Raw genomic sequence first — 17415 nt, forward strand, 5'->3', positions numbered from 1 at the left:
GCCTCCCCCTCCCGGTGACGCCCTCCCCGGGCCCGTGTAGAGAGCCCCCGGGACCTTGCGTGCTGCGGAGACAGGAGGTAAGGGACGGGCCACACGCACTCGAGAACGCTTTATTTCATTGTTAGGAGGACACGGTGCCGCGGTGGGTTCTCCAGGGATTAGCACGGTGCAGCGAGCGCTGCGGGGCTGGAGCCTCCCGGGGCCGTTGGGCGGTCCCGGGAACACTGCCCGGCGGGGCGGGATCCTCCTGCCCCACAGGGTTCAATCTCTCCTGAACGGACTTGGGGCGCTCCGCGGGACCCGGTGGTCCCCGCGCTGCCTGCGGGGATCCGCCACCGCCCAATGCGCACCCGCTCACGAAGTAACCGCCAGTGACGGCGGCCGCGGATCCAAAACACCGCTGCGCCCGCAGCTCCCGGGCAGCGGGACGGGCTCAGCGGCGCGGGGCAGCAGGGGGAGCAGGGGCAGCAGGAACCAGGGGCTCCCGGCTCGGGCAGCGGGTCCGTCCCGTCCCGCTCCGCTCCGCGCGGCTCCGTGCCCGCTCCGCCGCCTTCCGCGCCGGCCCCGCCCCGGCCCCGCCCCCCGCCCAGCGGCGCCATCCTATTGGCGGCGGCGCGGCGCGCCGGTCCCGCCCCCGAGCGCCCATTGGCCGCGGCTCAGCGCCGCCCGCCCCCGCGCCGCCCGCCCCCGCGCCGCCCGCCGGCGCTCCGGACTGCGGGCAGTGGCGTGCGGCCGCCGCAGCGAGCGCCGGCGGCAGCGGGCTCGGCGCGCCTCGCCACCGCACGGCTCGGCTCCTCGCTCCTCGCTCCGCTGCCGCTCGGCTCAGCACCCCGCTTCTGCTCCCGCACCCGCTCGCCATGCCCGGTTCTTCCTCGGCGCCGCCGGCACGGAGCTCCTGAGCGGACGGCGTTGGCGTGTGCGCGGGGGGAGCGCGGCTCCGGTGCCCGCAGCAGCCCGCCCGCCGCCGGGGCAGCCCGGCGGACGCTGCCCGCATGAGCGCGGCGGGCCCCTGAGGCGCGCGGCCGGCGGCCGTCGGGGCGCGGCGCGGCGGGCGGAGGGGGCGGCGCGGCCATGGGGGCTCTCCCGGCGCTGCTGGGGGCCGCCTTGCTGTGGGCCGGCGCCGGGGCCCTCGTCAACCTCAAGTACTCGGTGGAGGAGGAGCAGCGGGCCGGCACGGTGATCGCCAACGTCGCCAAGGACGCCCGGGACGCCGGTTTCGTGCTGGACCCCCGGCAGCCCGCCGCCTTCCGGGTGGTCTCCAACTCGGCCCCCCACTTGGTGGACATCAGCCCCGGGTCCGGGCTGCTGGTGACCAAGCAGAAGATCGACAGGGACCTGCTATGCCGACAGAGCCCCAAGTGTGTTATCTCGCTGGAGGTGATGTCCAGCTCCATGGAGATCTGCGTGATCAAGCTGGAGATCAAGGACCTGAACGACAATGCACCCAGCTTCCCCACCGACCAAATTGAGCTGGAGATCTCGGAGACGGCCAGCCCTGGCACCCGGGTGCCACTGGAGAGTGCCTATGACCCGGACTCGGGCAGCTTTGGTGTGCAGAGCTATGAGATCACCCCCAATGACCTCTTTGGGCTGGAGACCAAGACACGGGGTGATGGGTCCCGTTTTGCTGAGCTGGTGGTGGAGAAGAGCCTGGACCGTGAGACCCAGTCCCACTACAGCTACGTGATCACGGCCCTGGATGGTGGTGACCCGCCCAACTTTGGCACAGTGGAGCTCAGCATCCGCGTCATCGACTCCAATGACAACAACCCGCTCTTTGAGGAGCCAGCCTACACCGTCAGCGTGCCTGAAAATGCCCCACCGGGGACGCCTGTCATCCGCCTCAATGCCTCTGACCCGGACGAGGGCACCAATGGCCAGGTCCTCTACTCTTTCCACAGCTACGTCTCTGAGCGGGCCCGGGAGCTCTTCCAAATCGACCCCCAGAGCGGCCTCATCACGGTGAGCGGCGCCATCGACTACGAGGAGGGTCACGTCTATGAGCTGGATGTGCAGGCCAAGGACCTGGGGCCTAACTCCATCCCTGCCCATTGCAAAGTGACCATCAGCGTCCAGGACGCCAACGACAACCCGCCCCTCATCAACCTGCTCTCTGTCAACAGTGAGCTGGTGGAGGTGAGCGAGAACGCCCCGCCGGGGTACGTCATCGCCCTGGTGCGGGTCTCGGACCGCGACTCCGGGGCCAACGGGCGGGTGCAGTGCAAGCTCCTGGGCAACGTGCCTTTCCGGCTCCAGGAGTACGAGAGCTTCTCCACCATCCTGGTGGATGGGCGGCTGGATCGGGAGCAGAGGGACCAGTACAACCTCACCATCCAGGCTAGGGATAACGGCATCCCTTCCCTGCAGGCCACCAAGTCCTTCACTGTCAAGATCACCGATGAGAACGACAACCATCCCCACTTCTCCAAGCCCTATTACCAGGTCATTGTGCAGGAGAACAACACCCCAGGGGCCTACCTCCTCTCGGTCTCAGCCAGAGACCCTGACCTGGGCCTCAATGGCAGCGTGTCCTACCAGATCGTGCCCTCCCAAGTCAGGGACATGCCCGTTTTCACCTATGTCTCCATCAACCCCAACTCTGGAGATATCTATGCTTTGAGGTCCTTCAATCATGAACAGACCAAGGCCTTTGAGTTCAAGGTCCTGGCGAAAGATGGGGGTAACCCCTCTCTGCAGAGCAATGCCACCGTCAGGGTGATTGTCCTGGACGTCAATGACAACACGCCGGTGATCACGGCCCCGCCGCTGGTCAACGGGACGGCGGAGGTGTACATCCCCAGGAACGCGGGCGTTGGCTACCTGGTCACCGTGGTCAAGGCAGATGACTATGATGAGGGTGAAAATGGCAGACTCTCCTACGAAATGGTGGAGGGAGACAGAGGGTTTTTTGAGATCGACCAGGTCAATGGAGAGATAAGGACCACCAGAGCCTTCGGGGAGAACGCCAAAACAGCCTATGAGCTCATTGTGGTGGCTCACGACCATGGGAAAACATCTCTCTCGGCTTCTGCCTTGATTTTGATATACCTGTCTCCGGCCCTGGATGCCCAGGAGTCCATAGGATCTGTTAACCTCTCCTTGATTTTCATTATCGCCCTGGGGTCTATTGCAGCCATTCTTTTTGTCACCATGATCTTTGTGGCAGTCAAGTGCAAAAGGGATAACAAGGAAATCAGGACCTACAACTGCAGGTAAAGATACCTTTGTTTATGTGCACCTGCGGGTCTGCTTTGATTTTTGCCATCGCAGTTACTTTTGCATTTGCTGCTGTATACTTGGGGGTGGTGAAGAGGGGTGGATTCGCCTTGGGAGCACAGGTGAGGTTCGTGTCCCTGCGAGATAATTTCTTGCAAAGCTTTAAGAAAATCGCTCTCTGCGAGGAGAGCGGAGTAAACGAATCGACTTAATTGCGCGGCTTGGCAATCTGTTGCAGCATCCCCGATTTTCCGTGCTCCAACACACACAAAAAAAAAAAAAAAAAAAAAAAAAAAAAAAAAAAAAAAAAAAAAGCGGGGAAGAACGGGGTTTTTACAGGGGCACGGCTGCTTCCCCATGGGCAGCCCCCCGTCCCCAGCACGGCTCCCCGGGCTGGCCGGGGGGCAAAGCCACCGCAGCATCCCCGCAGCAGAGGGTGCGAGCGGCGCGGTGGTGGTGGCATCATCCATCCCCGAGGCTTGGCTGGCCGTTCAAAGGAGCTATTGTGTGCCAGCCGTGGGGCCGAACCGCGGAGAACGGCGGAGAAAAACCCCCCCCCGGCCGCCCCCGGAGCGCCAGGCAGGGCTGGCCGGGCTGGGGAAGACGCGGGGCGAGCGAGGATTTCTGCGGCGCTGTGAAATCCTGTGTCGTTCTGCCCCTGGCTTGGATGAGTGCTCCGGGGTCCGGGATGCCGGAGGGGAAGGTCAGCCCCGCGCCTGGAGCCGCTGAAAGGCTGATAGGGGGAAATCCAGTCCCCCTGAATATGTAACAGCCCGGCGATTATTGTCTCTCTTTTACTATTCTCTGTGTTACACAAGTTAGGAGACAAATGCTAACCACACATGAATATCAATCAGATGCCATAAAAGAGCAGCTGCAATGCCTCATAAATGGTTTAATCCTGTTACTAGTGAAATAGCCATGACTTCTCCATTCCTTCGGCACCGAGTCGTTTCGGAGAGGAGGGATGGAAATTAATTTTGCTCTACCTTGGAAACGCACGCTCGCCCCTGGCAATTCAGCGGCGCGGGGGGATGTGCGGTCTTTAAAGTTTTATTTACGCAGAAATAATGCCGGAGAGTCGGGGCATTGTACCCCGTTTTCACAGCGTAAAGTGCGTATATAAGCCTTTTTGCTCGATGGGGGAAAAATCATCTGCAAATAAAGGTCGGTCTGTGCTGTATTATGGGATGTCTAGCTCCAAGTGAAAGCTCATAGACCAGATTTCTTGCCAGCTCGGCCCATTAAAAGAGGATAGGACCTGAATGGATAAAAATCATGTTGTGGTGGTGCCCCTAACAGCTTCTCACATACGTATAAGCCCCGGGTTTTACTGTGACGGCTTAGGGATTAATGAAGTGCGGTTTAATTAAATAATTGGTCAATAGAGAAAGGACAGCAAAATGAATGCCTGCAGGAAATAATTGTGCTCTCGCATTGCCAAACTTAAACATTTAGGTAAACAAAACAATTAAAGCTTCATCAAGCATTGTTAGACGAGTCAGCAGCATATAGATTGTTGGCGCAACAGAAATCCCTGCCTTCCTCTGATTTATTTGCACACTCAGGGGGGTGCTCGGGCCGTTATCAGTGTGTGTCTGAGCAGGAGTCAGCTGCAGAGGTGGGGAAGCACCAGGCAGGCTCAGCAGCAGCAGCAGCGACCGTGGGGCACCCTCTCCCCACGCCTTTAGGCTTTGCAGTGCCTTGTTTTAGAGATTCCTCACAAGAACTGCTGGAGAGTCTTCAAAAAACGTGTTAATTTATGAGGCACATATGAGGGCTGTTCGACTTAGTGGCATTTTCATGCTCAGGCAATTAGCTTTCTGGAGCAAGAATATTTGTCCAAGATTTGCCTTTCCAGATAAACCCTATTATTTATTCATCCCATTATTTCTGTTGCAGCTATTGGATTTTTTTTTTTTTTTATGCTGCTATCATAGCGAGAAGAGGAGCAAAATCCTGACTTTCAGATGTGTATTTCTGACTCTGCATAGCATTTGATGTGCTTCCCGAGGAAATACCAAGCTGCCCAGTGCTGTGCATTTACAAATTCATGTCGGGGACTGTTGTGGTGCTCACTGTGGGAACGTGAGCCACAGTCACTCTGAGCCCAGCAGACCCAACTAATGCAAGGTGCAAGTAATTTGTCATTATTTGCTTGGGTGGTGTTTTGCAGTAACTTTTTTCCTCCGGTGTTTTGCAGAAGGCAAGCAAGGCACTTCATCAGTTGATTCTTTTGGCAGGTGGGAAGCAGAGAGGGAAGGAAAGGCAGAGAAAAACAAGCTTGCAGTGAAATAAAAAGGTCAAAAAGGATCATTTTTCTTTGCAAAACACACGGTTGTTGTTCTCTGATTTCTAGAAGGTGAAAGCATTTCCCAGCAGAAGGGGATGTGCGTGTCAGAGTGAGGGAGGAATGGAATTCAATTGGAGAAAAGATCAGGTATGATCAGGAGACAGTCAAAACACCAGCGATTTAGATAAAGCATTAATAAACAAACAGCTTTTGGAGTGGGAGAGAATTGAGCTTGCCAGCCAGGACTGCTTCTGGGTCTGCTTTATTTACTGCTATGGAAAATGAACTGGGAGAAAAATCTGCTGTTCGTTTTGAATTTTCATTATGGGCACCAAATTAAATCACAAATTTTAAAATCCTTATTATGCATGGAAATGAATGCAGGTACCCTTTTCAGTTCACGGGTTTTAACATCTCCATTTTTCTCTTCTGCAGGCTGGACTTTACTTCCAGTAGCTAAATATCAGCAATTACATACACTAAATCAAAACAGAGGCATTCTTCCTTCCCCCCCCCCTTTTTTTTTTTTAGCATATCTGACCTGAAAACGTTGTACATATGAAAATAAGCTAAAGACCGTGTCGTGCCACCAGACCCAAACCATGACGTAACGTGCATGACTAAGAAGCCCACATGGAGATGGGGGCCAAGCCCTCTGGGTTTCTGCCTGTGTGCTTAGCGGGGCAGGGTTTAGGATGCTCTCAGCTTCTCACTTTCCCTCTCTGTCCCCCAGAATCGCGGAGTACTCCTACGGGCACCAGAAGAAATCCAGCAAGAAGAAGAAGATCAGCAAGAACGATATCCGCCTGGTGCCGCGGGACGTGGAGGAGACGGATAAAATGAACGTGGTGAGCTGCTCCTCTCTCACCTCCTCCCTCAACTACTTCGACTACCACCAGCAGACCCTGCCGCTGGGCTGCCGCCGCTCCGAGAGCACCTTCCTCAACGTGGAGAGCCAGAACAACAGGAACGCCGGCTCCAACCACATCTACCACCACACCTTCACGGGGCAGAGCCCCCAGCAGCCCGACCTCATCATCAACGGGATGCCGCTGCCGGAGGTGAGTGCGGGCAGCGCTCCCGGGGCGGCGGGAGAGGGTCTGTGCTGAGCCTGTCAGTGCTGCCGCACAGGGCTGAGCAAACAGACACTGCTGGCTTCTGCGTGCTGGGCAGGGCACACTCGGGTGGCTTCTGTGCGCTGGACGCCCCAGAGGGAGGCAGCGATGGAGGATGGGCAGGGGGGCACTCACCTGTGGGTCCTGGGGCGGCCCTGCCGTGTGGCCGTGGGTGGATGTTTCATCCCCAGGCACTGCAGAGACCCTCAGAAGTGCCCAGGTGGGGATGGGGCAGGCCAGGCTGTGGCCACGTGGCTGGAGGTGGCTGCTTTGCAGGTGGATTCCGAGCGTGGCGATGCACAGCGGAGAAGACGCTTGCCTTCACGGGAGTTTTTTTTTTTTTAAAAGGTTGTTGAAAGGGGTGTTGGTGGCTCTTCCTCTGGGGGCAGCTGGCTGTGCTGGGGGTGCAGACAGTGCAGGATGCCCCGTTGTGACCACCTGCACACCTGGCCCAGTGCTGTCCCTTCGCTGTGTGGGACGCTGGCTGGCACAATAGGGATGTGTGGTGCCTGCTGAAGGCAGGGAAAGGGACCACTCTGATCCACGCCATCCTCATCAGTTTCTTGCAATTCTTTGGCTTTCCTGTACATCACAGGCATCATTTAATGTGGCTTGTTTGTCTCTCTTTGAATTATTGTTTGGTTTTAAGCAAAACAATCAAAGGTTTGTCATGTTTCCTGCTTTGAAAGGAATAACAAAGCTGAAAAAGCAGCTGAAATATTTATGGCTCACTCTGTTTTGTGTTCAGTGTGCTGGTGTAAATGCAAAATGCCGCTGCTGAAGGCAGTGGAGCTGCTTCAGTTTCATCCTGGTGCTGCAGAGAGCTGAGCCTGGCCCTCTGCAGGGCTGCTGGAGAGGGCTGGTGCTGGGTGCCTGGTCCTGCCGTGGTTGTGTTGGCAGGATGCTCACTGAACCCTGCTGTTTGACTTCCTCTGAGGCAGAGCCGGCTCTGAGAGGTCGTGTACCATGTTGGCCCATACGAGTGACCGCTGCTGTTGGCATGCCGTGGGCAGTGGTCCTTGAGGAATTCCTCAGTTTCTGGGGCAGCGTCTTTTGGAGAGGTTTCTGGAGTGCATCTCCGGCTGGTGCCTTGCTATGGGCGCTGGAGCAGTGGAGCATCCTGTCAGCCTGTGATTCACTGCCACCAGTCACAAAATCCATCACATGCCGGCGTTATCCAGAAGCGCATGCTGGCAGTGGGAGGTCTCAGGTGCCAGGGAGGATGGAAGGACCATCAGGAGCACCATAACTCAGCTGATAAAGTTAACAGGCAGCTGCGTGCAGGAGGCAGTGCTGCCTGTGCTTCTCTTTGATTCAACAGCTGGGCTGGGGTCTCATGGAATGTGCCCTCCAGAGATTTCCCTGCTTTGTTCACCCTCTTGTGAGGGAGACAGGGTGCTTGTTTCTCCCTGTGGCTCCAGCTCACCCCGTTTTCCCATCGCTTGTGCAGGTGAGCTGCACTGTGAAGAGCTGGTAGCTTGCCTGGAGAAGGAGGTTTGTCTCCTGTAATGAGTGGCTGGAGTGTCAGTGGGACGTTTTCCCTGGCAGGGGGGCAGCAGGCAGCTGGCCAGTCCTGCAAAGGGTCCCGTGGCTCTCGTGTGAGAGAAACACGTCCTGGCCGGGATCTGCTCACTCTCTAGCGGTGCTTTTGGACAAAAGGGCAGGATCAGGGTACGGGGTGGAGAAATCCCAATGGGAAGCTGTTTGGAAGTTTACTTTAGGGTGGGAATGTCCATTTTTGGCAGAACCCCAGCGTCATGCTTCCAGCTGTTGCAGGCGAAGCTGTCTTGCTGGTGGTGTGGGGTCTGTTGGCTTCCAGAAATTCCAGTGACCCCTGAGGGTGGGCTGGTTCATTGGTGCTGGGGTGACAGCCCTGTCCTGGCACACAGGGCGACACAGAAACTGCAGAGGAGTTGTTTCCTGGCAGGAGCATGGCAGCCCTGCACCCCCTGTAGCCCGTCTGGGAGCAGTGTGGTGCTGTGGCTGTGCAGGGTGCTATTGGCACACCTCCGGGTGGTGAGGATTTAATAAACACAGTCCCTGCCCAGAGTTTACAGAGCCAAACCGTTCCCTGCAGTGCTTCCAGTGGTGCTTTGTCTGGGCTGGTTTGAATCTCCTCCAGTGGTGAAGCCGCCGTTGTTTTCCCCCGGGGAGGCTTTACGAGGTGTCAGCATCGGGGAGATATCATTGCTGCTCCACCTAGGAGTGACTTTTCCTGATGGGAAGGCAAAGCAGGGGTTGATAACAGATAAAATACGAGGTAAATGTGTCTCTGGCAGTGTCACTTGGCATATGATGGCAGTGGCTGGGGGGTAAGTGGTTGCCTCTGCAGACACGTGCTGCCCCAGCAGCAGTGGGTTTGTGATGTGGCTGGTCTTTAACGTGAGCCTCGTTTGCTTTAGCAGTCAGGAGCCTTGAAATAAAAGTCCCCAAGGATGGCTTGTTTGTGGAGCTTCAAGAAATGTTTCTTCTAGTGCAGTGGCAGGTCTCGGGGCTGGGAGTAATTGGGTTTGTTGGTGCTTCTCATCTTTCCCTGGTGATCCGCAAAGGATTAAAGGGTGGTGTCTGTGCGGGCTGCAACCCCGCTCTGAGGATGCAGAAGAAGTTTGAGACCACCCTTATGAAGCTTTTCCCTTTGGGTGGGGCTGGGCTTGGCTGCCAGCTCTGCCTGTGCCGGGGTAGGGCTGCCAGGAGAGCATCGGGAGGCAGTGGGGGATATCCCGGGGTGTTCTGGCCCGGCTGGGAATCAGGGGTCCCGTGGGTGCCAGGGTGCCGCTCGGGAATGCCTGCCCACAGCCTCTCAGCATCCCTGTGGCTGCAGGCAGCGGTGGCAGAGAGCGTTTGTGAGCAGCTCTGGTGATCGTGGCTGACAGCAGGAGGCTTGGCCCCCGTTAGTGTTTGGGCTTGTTTTGCAGCAGGGAGAGTGGGACATGTTGGAGCTGCAAGGGCATTGCTGCTCAGAGGCTTCGCTGCTGCCGGGAGCTCTTCCTTCTGAGCTGGAGGAGAAGTCAGCTTCGAAACAGAAAGGGCTTGTTGTCAGGTTTTGCATGTATATTGCTGGGAGTTGTACCAGGAGATTAAAAATCAAAATTAATAGGGACCATTAGGCAGCTTCCTTGATAAAAATGCGTGTTGCATTGGGGTGGTGTGGAAGCTGGTCTGAATGCCGAGCCTTTTAGGATCCAAGACACATGACTTGCATGTAGAGGAGCCACCCTTGGGTAACACTGACATGCCTGGATTTTGACTTGGTGGTTTAAAAAGTAAACAGCATGCGTGTTATGGCTGTAGCTGTGTTTCAGAGGCAGTTCTACATCCCGGATTTGCTCCGCTTTGGGAAGTGATGTTTGTTTCCTGCTCCAGGATGGGAAACACCCAGGGGACAGCAGCTCACTCTGTCCCCAGGTCTCCCCCGGGGCCACCGTGGTGGCCAGTCCAGGGCAGGACCTGGAGGAGGTGTGACGTGGGAGTGGGAGAGCCTTCTCTGGGAGGCTGGATGTCCCAAGGTGGAATTAGCACGGAGGTCCTTGGCTGGCTCTCTGGGGTTCTGGGATGGCTCCGTGGTGGCAGCGTTGGGAAGTGTCAGCACTGACATTCCGCTGCAAGCAGAGCGTGGATCAGGCGTGTTCCTGCTCTGGTGCTGCTTTGGCAGGGCCCGCTGCAGAAGAAGGTGAAGGTGGGGCAGCCTCTGACCTGGCAGGACCCGAGTCCTGCAGGGACCCACACATCTCCCAGAGCTGTGTCCAGCCCGGGGGGGCCGTGGCCATCCGCCGCCTCCTGAGCTGATGGCCACCATCAGTAAGATGGGGAATTACTGGTTTTAGTGATAATCCTGGTCTAATCCCCCAACCTTGATACACTCCCACATAATCCTCACTCACACTGATTTAGTTGGGGCTCCTCGTGGCCGCGAGGATTATTTGAGGGAGCAACAGTTGCAGGATAAGGCCCCGTTGGTTTCAGATCTGCTTTGTACTACCTGGAAAGCGTTCTCCTCACTGTGGGAAATGGTTTTCTAAGCACAATAGAGCAATTTTCGTTTCAGGCAGCACCGGCAGCTTTTGCTCTGGCTATCTGGCGGTGTTAACTAAAGCACATTTCTACAACACACAAAGATTTTTGTTTTGTAAGAAATGAAATCAGCGTGGCTGTTTCTCTTTCTCTGTCATTTCTCTACTTGTCAATTCTTTCTTCCCCTCCAGCTTATCCTCCCCTTCTCCGCTAGCCTTAAAAAGCCCCCAAAGTGTCTGTTATAATCACATTTTGTGTGTTACAACCAGAATGAATGTACTCACTTTAATATGCTGGGTTTGAGGAAATCAGTTTCTGTCTGGTATAACAGACAATTTGTTATAAACCATGCCATTTAGAAGTGAAGGGCCTTGCTTTAGTGCAGCGCTGGGGAAGCGTCATGATATATAATTGGAAGGGATTTGGCTTGCTTCTGAGTAATACTGTGTATAGAGCAGGGGAAAAGGGAAAAGAAAAAGAAAAGGAGATGATTTCCAACCCGGAGAAAGTTCGCTGTGTCGAGACAGGCCAGGCTGACGGAACGAGGCTTATTTTCAGGAGCCACAATAATTAAAGCGTTATCAGAGATGATGTTCCACTAGTGGGAAGGCTGACTTCGCAGGCAGCGTTGCCAGTCTTGTTTTCTCCTTGGGAGGTCACTGTAACTCAGCACTTTTTTGTGCCTGCGACGTGATGCGCACCACGACGGGTAAGAGCAGGTCACGGCTCTGCTCCTGCCTCCCCCTGCCTGGGCAGCCCTGGCTGGGAGCCAGCCCCAGCCTTAATATCCTGCAGGAGCCCCCCCAAGAGGAGTGATGCTCTCAGCTTTACACATCGACTGGTTATCCCCTGGCTGGGGACTGCTCCTGGTCCCTGCCTGGGCAGCCAGCATCACTCTGCATTGCCCAGCATGAGAGCTGGTGGGGATCCCAAAACCTCCCTCCGGGTCTGCTGTCCCTGCTCACTCCAAATCCCAGCAGATCGCTCAGCTGAGCTACTCCCAAAGTGTTTTGTGTATCGCTGTAGGTTCCCTGACCTCTCCGAGCGTCGGGGGCTGACATTATGGAAATCAGCAGCTCTTTATTCCACTCTGAGGTCAGCCTAACCAAATTACACATCTCTTAATGTGATCGCTCCAAGCTGTTGTGTGGAGAAATTCACTTGAGTACCTTGCAGCAGAGATAAATCCGCCAGCTCCCATTCATGTTTAGCCACGCCACGCTCCCTGGGTCTTAGGCAAGCCCTTAGTTCAACACCCTTCGGCTTTTCCTAAGACCATCAAAGCATTTAGGTTGGAAAAGGCTTGTAAGATTGAGTTCAGCTGTGAGGTGGACATTGGCAAGTTCCCCAGTAAACAGAATACGTTTTGTTTTGGTGATTTGGGGTTGCCACCCCATCCTGGCAGCTCTTTGGGCTTTCCAAGGGTTTTCTAGCCTGTGGTAGGGTCCTGGTCAGGAGGGACCGAAGGGGTTTGCTCCAAGGGTCCGTGGAGGATTAGGGCTGGTGTGGCAGTAGCTGCTGGTATTTAACAGCAGGACCCGAGTGCTCCCATGGGTGTGATCACGTTGTTATATATTACATACTGTGTGTGATATCCTGTATTTGTGATGCCCCACGTGGAATCACGGAATCATTTAGGTAGGGGAAGACCTCTGAGATCATCAGGTTGAAACAGTAACACTGCCATGGTCACACTTGTATCCCTGTGCATACAAAAAGTGTGTATGGAATTATTACGTATTGCACCTAATTATGTGAGTGTATAATATGTCATATAATCAGATGCATCTCATTTGTTTTTATGCTGCTGCTTTGGGTTTTATGGTTCGCTTTTACTGGAAGTGGAGAGGCTCCTCTTGTTTTCATAGAATCATAGAATGGTTTGGGTTGGTAGGTTCCTTAAATATTTCCTCTTGGAAAATTTGAATTTCTGATGCATATTTCTAAAGCATAACTTGTGAAGTCTATAAAAAAAGCTTTTGCAACTATATTTATGTGGCAGATAAGAATTTTCTCTTAAACTGGGAAAGATTTCTAGTAATTTTTTTTTTTTTTTAAAATTTCATCAGAGGAATGGTCTTGCATGGTACTTTATGGGCTTTCTCGCAGCAGTATCCAAGTGAATTTGTGCTGTATCGAGTGATTTGAACTCTGTGGTTTCTCCCTCTTGTTTCCTTTAGATATAGCACATGCTCATGCAGAGGCATCACTGAGGCCAAGAGCAGTAGCCTTTGAATAACCTTGTGTGCATCTGCTTGGCTGGGTGGAAGAGCTGTATTTTCCAGCTGCCATTTCCTGAAGTCCCTCCTGAGGGCTTTGAGCCAGGGAGGCTCCTCAGCCAGGTGTCCTTGGGCTCCTGCCCTCACTGACTGCGCCCTGCTCAGGTCTTTCCTCAATTCCCATCAGCCAGCGAGGGCCGAGCCCTTGTGCCCTGCCTGCTCCCATCCCCAGGCTCTGCCTGCAGGCTCTCCAGGAGTGAGCCCTCCATCTCTCCTGGGAGCCCTCTCTCCCGACCCCTTGCCTGCTCTGGCAGCAGCTCCTGCTCTTGTGTGGGGGCTCAGATGGCTGGGACCCCCAGCCCTGCCCACTCCCCCTCTCCTTCCAGGCTGCTTGTGGGGCTGGCATGGCCTTGCTTCAATAAATTATTAGATATTGTTCCCAGCAGAGGCTATAGTTGAGTTCCAATCATTTTTCTGTTAATTAAAATACAGGATGGTCTTATTTGTAGCATAAATAGTTGTAATCTGTGTACTTATAAGTGTAATTATAGTTCAAATTAGAGTGTGCTCTGAATTGGCAATGGGTGGGGTGCTCTGCAGGCAGCGCTGCCCTGGCAGGGCTGTGCTGGGGCTTGGGGCACCCCACAGCTCCAGTCCCCACTGTCCCCAGGAGAGCATCGCCCAGGGCTCAGCAAAGGGACATCTGGGGCTGTTGGCAGCTCCCAGTTGCCCTGTTCCTGCTGGGGCTGAGCTTGTCCACGCCACCTGTTGGAGGGTTTGCTGGAGAAGACAGCACGACATCACTGCTCCAGTGTCTCCCTCTAGTTCCTTGTGTGAATTTGGAGGGAGGTAATGGCTTATGTCAGCTGGACAAGTGATTAGTGCTGAGCCCTGAAGTGTCTCCCTGTTTAACGTGGAACTACAGTGAGTTCTCCTAGGTCTGGTGAAGGCTGGGGAGCAGCTGATGGTGCAGCAGGCAGGTGTGTGACAGGTGTGACACTTCCTGCACCCTCTGATGGAGCTCTGAGCACCCACGGGTAACGCCAGCCCTGCTGACACCCAGGACAGACAGGTCAGTGATGAACTGTGCGGGTCAAAGTGTGTTGGAGCCCTGTAGATGAGGTCCTCATCTCAGCACCCTGCCGAGGTCTGGGTGTGAATCCTTGGCGTTTCTCACGGGGATCCGGAGCTTGTCTGATTATACCATCGTTTGTAATGGCAGGTGTATGCCACAGGGCAGGTTTTAAAATTCCCGTGTTGGTGGATTGCATTAACCCATCCTAAGTCAGGTATGTAAAATTCCATTAAGCGAAACCCCTCTGGCATTTTCTCACCCGTGCTCAGGCTCTGCAGGCTATGCTAATGCAGTGTGTTTGCTCATCTATTAGAAGGATGATGGCTTTAAAATAATAACATTTATCTTTGGCAGCAGACCTACAATAGTGCACACGGAATACAATTTTGTGAAAGGCTCTGCAGATGTTGCCTCATTCAATCTAGGTCAAAAAGAGTGCTCAGAATCAAAAAGGTTAGAAGGAGATCAAATAATTCGGTGGTTTTATTGCTGAATAATGTACTTGGAAAATATCATTCACCGTTATTAGACTAAGTGAGTACAGAAAACATAGGACTCAATAGTCATTTCTCAGTATTGGCTGATTTTACTGTTTTTATAATGTAGCTAAATTCCCTGTTATTGATTCTAGCATCGATTATCGATCTGGGAATGTAAATGTAAGTGATGGTGGGAGCACAGGGAAGTTGGACAGTTAGGGAGTTAGGCTTCCTCCTCCCTGCAGTGCCTGGTGGTGGGCAGCACATGCTGCGGCAGACTGGTGCTGGTTTTGGGGAGCTGTCAGGGTTTTGGGAGCTGTTTTCACCAATGAGGATGAAAAAAAACAGGAAAACACCCATTATGTGTGTTCTTTTCCATGCCTGAGAGCTTATGTAAACTTGCTGAGACAAACCCAGATGGGCTGGGACGCCGGCACCAGGATGGGGCTCAGAGCCTGCGCCTGCGCCTCTGTCACCTGCTCCCTCCTGGACTTTTCATATTCAGATTCACATCTGGATGCTCTGGCAGGGACCCAGCTTAGGCGACGTTCAGCCAGCAAATCCTCAGGGCTGTTAGCTCAGATACAGCACCAGAACCTGTCTGCCCTGTGAAACACTTCCCAGGCAGTGGTGAGCCGTTCCTCTGCCTCCTTGTTCAGCCCCCAGAGTGGCTGTCTGGGGGGGCAGTACCACACTTGGGCTGAGGGTTCTCCCTGTAGGAAAACTAATTATGGGGATTGGGTCAGTGGGGGAGCAAAGCTGTGTCCCTTCTGGGCTCTGTGTCCTGTGGTGAGCCCCTGGACCAGAGCTGGCAGCATCACTGTGGGAGCCACAGGCTCCTGCTGGGCTGGGGCTTGCTCAGCCACACCATGGGTTCCTTTGTTTGGGAAAAAAAAAAAAAAAAAAATTGATGAATTTTGGAATATGTTCATCTCTTGTTCTCTGCACTTAGTTGTTGTCAGCATTAATATGCCATTAACACATGCTCATTAGGAGGAGAATGATTGTACCCTGCAGAGTATGGGGGAAACCTTCATTAGGCACTAACATATTGAACTGAGCTGCAAACTTCACTTGGGAAAAGTGGGGAATGTTCTGCTTGGCATCAGGTTTCCCTAGTTTCTCCTTTTGGTCTGATAAAAGCCCCTCATCTTCTGATGTGTACTTTTGGCTACAAAAGGGGAGGATGTGCAGGTGAGCCTGGGCTCCACCCGGGCTCGGGCTCCAGAGCTCAAATCCTTTTGGGAGCTCAAATCCATCCTTCCCCAGATCCAAGACTTCCTCATCAGTCCTTATTTTGCCACGCAGAGAGGACACAATCCCATGTCCCCCCTCCAAAGGGCTCTGTTGGCCCTTCAGCCTTAATGAGATGAATTCCTCACGGGGCTGGGAGACGCTCGCTCGGGGAGCAGATCTGTTGAGAAAGGAGGTGTCATTTCTACATCCTCTCTCTCCTCTCTGCTGTAACGACGTTTTAAGTGCTCCTCTGGCCTTGCTGCCTCCGGTCTGCAGCCATAACCTGCCATGTGTGACAGGGCAATTGCTCGCCCTGCTGATGATTGCAGAGGGGCCCAGCGTTGTTCCCTTGTTTGCTCCAGGCAAGTGCCTGGTGCTCTCCTAAAGCCGATCTATAAGAATAATTATGGAGAGTTCAGGTGGGGGTGAGGGAGGAGGGGGCTGGAGCAGACAAACGTTTGCCCACTGAGACCCTGTTTACACGCAGATTTCTCTGTGATAGGTAACGAGGGGCGGACAATGAGGACCATATGTGGTATTTTAATCAGAATTTATTCTAAATGGAGTGATTTCATAGGTTTCCACAGAGCTGGCAGCTGTCCTCTGTATTAGAAGTGAATGTCCTGGCTCCATTCCTGCCCCACTGCCCTCTGCCCTGGGGTTTTTTGCAGGATTTTTCAGCATGGGCACAGTGGGGTCCCATCCTCTCTTGCCTCTGTGTAGGTATAGCCGGAGGGAATCCCACAGATTTCACCAATGAACCTCAGCAGAGCCAAAATGACATATGACTGGCCTGGGTTTGCTGTTGTGAAGGTAACTGAGAGCGTGGCCCAGTCAGGAGCACAGGCAGGTCCTGCAGGAGGTGGCTCCTGCTGCCAAAGGACAGTGCTGGGCTGAGCAGTGCCTGCTGCCCGCGGGACAGTCCCTGTTTGCAGGGTGTGCTGGGGCTGCCGTGCACTGTGGAGAGACCCACGCTGCAGGTTGGAGGGCTTCTTCCTGCAGAGGTGAAGACAGAGAGGGCTGGGACTGTCCAGCCCAAGCTCACCTTGCCTCTGGTGATCTAACCCCCCATTTGTCACTGATCCTAAACCTAATGGACGCATGCCGAAACCAGACGGGCGATCCGTGATCATCAGTCCTTGACAGGGAGGGAAACGAGGTGGTGAGGTGAGATACCAACGTGTGACAGGTCAGCCTTGGAAGCTTTTTGGTGCCTCTCAATGCCTCTGTTGGAGGGCCATCTCCTGTGGTGGCCATCTGGCCACTGCAGCGGTTGAGGAGGCAGCTTGGTGGCTGTCCTGGCTCAACCCAGCTGATGGCTGTTTCTCCTCCGAGCTGCCTGACGTCTCCCTCTCATCGTCCTGCCACGCTGTCTGCAGGCAGAGCAGCCACAGGCTCCCATCTAATCACAGCTCTCCATGTTGGAGATGTGGCTGTGTCCCTTTGCTGGATGCTGCATGACTCATGTAATCACCATGCGAAATGCATCATTCATAAACTGTTTAGCGTGACCTTTTGTACAGTAGCACTAATTATTATTATCACAGAAGCCCAGTAAACTAGACTAGTAATTATCAGGGATTTATTTGGATGGACAGCTAAGCTATTCTTGGCAAGTTAGTCAAAGCAGTTGTCATGACAGCCACACAAATGTGTCTTATGAATTGGGTTAATTAGGGTAATTAATAACTGTTGTTTTGCCCTTTTTAACAAGGTATTGCTGAGACGCTATCAAAAAATAGCAATTGTATCTAACAGAAATAGTCTTCTT

At 54.1% G+C, this 17415-nt stretch overlaps 1 protein-coding gene across 1 annotated transcript in view; it reads left to right on the plus strand.

Annotated features, from left to right (window-relative positions):
- Positions 1–1071: 1071 nt before the first annotated feature.
- Positions 1072–17415, plus strand: part of PCDH19 (protocadherin 19) — a 61531-nt gene continuing 45187 nt past the window's right edge. Inside the window, exons 1-2 of the mRNA XM_066182232.1 lie at positions 1072–3212; positions 6243–6570. Coding sequence (XP_066038329.1) covers positions 1072–3212; positions 6243–6570 — 2469 coding nt within the window. The remainder of the gene's footprint in view (positions 3213–6242; positions 6571–17415) is intronic.

The sequence above is a fragment of the Chamaea fasciata genome, unplaced genomic scaffold, assembly GCF_029207755.1.
Source record: "Chamaea fasciata isolate MVZ Bird 193981 ecotype frontalis unplaced genomic scaffold, bChaFas1.0.hap1 SCAF_4, whole genome shotgun sequence".
Taxonomy (NCBI): domain Eukaryota; kingdom Metazoa; phylum Chordata; class Aves; order Passeriformes; family Sylviidae; genus Chamaea; species Chamaea fasciata.